At 31.3% G+C, this 5,229-nt stretch overlaps 1 protein-coding gene across 1 annotated transcript; it reads left to right on the forward strand.

Moving 5' to 3' along the window:
- The first annotated feature begins 354 nt into the window (after positions 1 to 354).
- LOC114289280 (HAD superfamily, subfamily IIIB acid phosphatase) lies at positions 355 to 4,113 on the forward strand. The gene is made up of 3 exons (XM_028232951.2): positions 355 to 1,024; positions 2,677 to 2,886; positions 3,770 to 4,113. The coding sequence occupies exons 1-3, from the start codon at positions 483 to 485 to the stop codon at positions 3,945 to 3,947; spliced, it is 930 nt and encodes a 309-aa protein (XP_028088752.2). The 5' UTR covers positions 355 to 482; the 3' UTR covers positions 3,948 to 4,113.
- Positions 4,114 to 5,229: the final 1,116 nt, after the last annotated feature.

Below are 5,229 nucleotides of genomic sequence, written 5' to 3' on the forward strand. Positions count from 1 at the left end.
GTTAGCTCATTTATAGCTTTTAATGTGAAACACCCAAAATGTTGATGTCCATATTTTTCTTTCTCATTTAGCCTTTTTTCATGCTAATGTAAGAGAGAAGTGCATGAAAATAAATATATAAAAATATTTTATAATGCTAAATGAAACATATGTATTAAGATTTTACTATAGATTGGTAACTAACATGAGTGCATCAACTTAATCAATTAAATTAACTTTAACATGTAAGATGATAAACAAAATGATAATAGATCAATTTGATCATTATAGTATTATTGAAATCATTGTAGGCCCCATGGTAAAATGGGTTCTTTGTTCATGTTCAATTAAATCCGTGATTTATGCTAGTAAATTAAGTTCCTATCTAGCTAGTTACACCTAAACCATGTGAATGTCAGAAGAGGTCATTGATAATACAACCTACCCACTCATTGATAATACAACCTACCCCACCATGTGACCTAAAATCAGACCTCAATCCCATGCCATGCCATCCCATCCTCCACCAAAAAAATGCTATAAAAATTGCTCTACCCCCTCCCTCTCTCTATAGGGGTGAAATGAAAATAGTACAAATGGGAAGAGAAGTGTGTTTGTTTCTAGCCATCATCAGTGGAGGCCTCTTCATTAGCTTGGTGGCTGCAGGTGGAGGAGATTGGAACATTTTGAATCATCATCACAAAAACAGGCCATTCAATGTGAATGCAAATGTGCATGTGAGTGGTGGTGGTGGCAGTGGCAGTCACAGCGGCAGCCTGAAGAATTACTGTGAGAGTTGGAGGATGAATGTGGAGATGAACAACATAAGGGGATTTGAAGTAGTTCCTGAAGAATGCATTGACTTCATAGGCAAATACATGACCTCTTCTCAGTACAAGGCCGACTCCGAGAGGGCCATCGAAGAGTCTTCACTCTATCTCAGTAGTTGCTGCTCTTTCAAAGGTGTTGGTAAAGATGCATGGATCTTTGACATTGATGACACCCTCTTATCTACTCTACCTTACTTCAAGAAACACCACTTTGGGTAAGTCTCCCATCTACTCTGAAGTTTTTGAGTTTTTTCTCTGATTCAAAACATTTATCATTGTTAGATTATATGAGATGAGGATTTCTATTAGTACAAGAATCTCGTGACATGGTTTAATGATTGAATACAAAACCTTTGACCCTTCACCATATATTGATGTTTCATTTGGACAAGCCATAATAGAAATGGGATAATGTCCATGTTTGATTTTTTTGAAAAAGAGATTAGAATTAATTTTTTCCGGAATAAAATTAACCCATGCCTAGTTCAATTTTTGTGGCTCGTAATTACTTATTTGAGAAGTTATTTTATCTCACATATACTAAAATAATTAAAATTTTGAGAGGAGATGGAACAACTTGGTCTTTGACGCCAAATGACTAAACTATTCTGCTCGAGTTAACTTATCCCAAGTGAAGTTATCTAGCCTAATCCTATCCACAATTAAATTAAAAATAGAATAATTCCCATTACCTTTCTCCTTTTTGTGTTTTTTATGGTGATTTTCTTTCTTTCTTTCTTTTTTTAATATTTTTGTTTTTCTTAGAACATGCTCTGATTATTTGAGTTCTTTTTGAACTTGTTAAAATTATATGGGTGAATCTAAATTTCCATTTTTTTACAATGAAATTACAGTAAGAGCATCTTTCCCAGTTGGCTTTGGAAGACCAAAACGAACCAATCCCATCTCTATGAGTCATCAAAATATGCTCTCAATCACTATATATCATGTCATATATATGTACTTATAAATTCTTAAGGATGAATTTTCTCTCCCATGATTGGACTAACTGGTCTAGTAACAATAATTTTTACAACAATAATATTAGATTTTATACTATATATTTTATTTATCATATTATACGATACATTCACACTTGTTGAATATTAATGATGTTCATCTCTTTTCCTTATTTATTTATTTCTTATTTTCTTTACACTTTTTTTTAAAAAAAATCACTTTAATCATGTTTAGAGAGTTATTTATGATTAAAGTAAAAAGAGAGAAAAAGTAAACATAGCTTGTGTGCTCCTTTTCACTATTATTTTAGAGTCACATAATTGCATAGAGCGTGCACTTGAGAGACTCGAGAGATGCTTTTCACTTTAAAATGTCTAGGCAGCATCAAAATATTTCATTTGCTCCGGGAATCATGGCCTATTAAGGGACTGTTTGGGAAGCTAATAAGTTTTAGTTAAAAATCAAATATTTATATTAAAAAAATCAAATATTTTTTTTTATTCTCCCTACTTTTTACACAAAAAAATTAAAAAGTCATTCTTACACATTTTTTATACCTTCACCTATATTTTAACTAAAAAATTATTTAAAACGTCACTTCTCAATCCAACTAATCTTAAATTAAATTAATTAAATTGTCTAAAATCATTGTGGGGAAGATCATTAAGGTGGAGTAGTAATTTTTTTTTTAATCATTGCATAGGAGAATAATTACAAATAGGGTATCAAACTCCTCTTCACATGAGTTAAATTCGAGACCTCACACCAAAAAGAATGTTTACACAATCATTAAGTCAAATGTCTAATCGGAACAGTAATTCATCCTAGCTTGATGTTATAACCTTTTTTCTTTGGTAATTAAAATTTTTGATTTGTGATTAAGAATTACTATTTACATTTTCATTAGGGGAGAGAAGCTGAATGTGAGCTGTTTGGAAAAATGGATGAGAGAGAGAAAGGCACCGGCTCTTGAGCACACACAGAGACTGTTCGAGGAGATAAGAGGGAAGGGGATTAAGATCTTTTTGATATCCTCTAGAAGGGAATCCCTCAGAGATGCCACTGTTGATAACCTCATCAAGGTTGGATATCATGGATGGACTTCTCTCATATTAAGGTACTTAAAATCCATTTTCTACCCTTTATTACTCTTTTTTTTATATATTTAATTTGATTTTAAATTTAAGTAGAAAAATTGGTTTGATGTAAACTATTCAAATCCTTTCATCAAAATCTTTTTAGAAATTCTCATCTTATTCCAAAATTTTTCTTTTTATCAAATTTGTTGAAAAAAAGTAAAAAATCATCTCAAATGTTTTATCTATTTAAATTTTCATCAAATTTAAAACTTGACGAAGAATTTGTTCAATTATCAATTCGATAAAGAAGTACTTCTCCCTTAATTTGATAAGCATTTAATGAAAAGATTGAATATGCTCTTATATGCATCTTCTTACTTGTTAAGACTTGTAACCCTCTATTTCTATATAGCCATTAAGACACCGAGATTTTTTTTTGGTTTTTTATCAATTAATTTCTACATTCATTTATTTTTAGATAATTATTAGGCCTAAGCATTGGAATGACATCCATGGCGAGCAGGGAATAAAATTTTAATTATTAGCGCATGACTTTTCATACGAGAGTTGTAAACGTTAACTAATTTAAACAACTTACTTGATTAGAGGGTTGAGATTTTTTATTCCAAAAAAGTTTCAAAATTAGATTGACTCACATGTGATAAAAATATTATTCAGAACATAGGGATATGAGAGAATGGGCATAAATAATCCTTTGTAGCAAATGCCCTTTTCTTATCACTCATAATTACATGATATGATTTTTATTTTAATTAAAAATTAGATCAAGCTAGGTATCTTTTGAAAATAGAAGATCTCATGGTCATTCAAAAACATTTTAATTTAGATGTTATATTATGATTGGAATCTTAAAAATGATCATATTTCATTAAGAGTACATGATGGGAACTATGAATACAGGGGTATGGAAGATGAATATAGAGAAGTGCACAATTACAAAGCTGAGGCGAGGAAACGGTTGGTTGACGAAGGTTACCACATATGGGGCATCATTGGTGATCAATGGACTAGTTTTGAGGGACTCCCTGCTGCTAAAAGAACTTTCAAGCTTCCAAATTCCTTGTATTATGTTTCCTGAAAGCTAAACCCCCATTTAATCAACCTATATGCTTGTAATTTTTATTTTTATTTTTTACATTTTTATTTTTAAGTCAAGGGGAGTGGGGATGGTGGAAGGGATTCTTGAGACTTGATGAGCAAACATGACTTGATTTAAATTTTAGATGATTTTATCACTGCACTAATCAGCCATATTATTATTATGCTTATGTCTACATATTAGCGGTTTGGTGGTCAAATTGATCGAACTAACCGTATGCTATGATGGTTATCAACAATATTATGAAATTTAGATTGTTAAGTAAATTTCAAAAAGATATTAGTTAAGGGTCATTAGTTTAATTAGTAAGTTAATTGAAATCGAATAATGATGTTATGAATGTCATTATAACTACGTCCTAAATGTATTAGAAATTCTAAGTAAATTTAAAAAAATAAATTACAATGACTTCTCTTGATAACTGGAACAAGTAGAATTGATCTTGCTACTTTGATGAAATTATACTCACTTTCTTATCCCTAGTTATTTCCTCACTTGTTATTGCGAAAAATATCTCTCAATCTTTTATTCAAATACAAAAATGCTTAATAGATTAAGCCAAGAGTTTTGTAAAATCAAAACAGACAAAAAAATATAAACAACTTTTTTCACAAATAAAATTATATATATATGCCATGTGAATATATAATTACATATACAAATAAAAATAATAATTACTACAAGATATATATCTAAGATGTACATGTTTATGGAGAGTTGGGAACAAAACACATTTTTAGGATTTCTTTGATTTTCAGTTGAATATGAAAGAACCCACTTGATAAAGAAGAAACCTCTTGATAACTACTGGTAATACCAAGAGATTGTAACTCTTGCCCCTGATGAAAAGAATGAAAAAGATACCATTAGCGATCTCCAAAACAGAGTTCATAAGCTATTCTTGTGAGTCACACATAGCTTAACCCAGATTTTCAAAATACAATTGTCCTTGAACATACATAGACTATTCCACTCTCTTGACCCACTGCCACTACAGTCATCAATTGTTGCAGTTGACAATCTTTAGGGTGGGTTTTGCAGAGAAGAGAGTGGTTGGATTTTCAAGAGAAGAGAGGAAGAATTTCTTGAGATCTAAATATCAAAAATGACTTAGACCCCAGTGGGGTGACCCCACCACCCCCACTGATTTTTGATTGGCTCAAAAAAAATTTTTTTTTTTGTTCTCCACTCTGACCCCCACGTGTATGTGGGGGGTGGTGGGGGTCACCTCATGTGGGGGTCTCTAGCATTGCTATCTAAA

This window comes from Camellia sinensis, chromosome 12, assembly GCF_055761805.1.
Source record: "Camellia sinensis isolate YWXY chromosome 12, ASM5576180v1, whole genome shotgun sequence".
Lineage (NCBI taxonomy): Eukaryota > Viridiplantae > Streptophyta > Magnoliopsida > Ericales > Theaceae > Camellia > Camellia sinensis.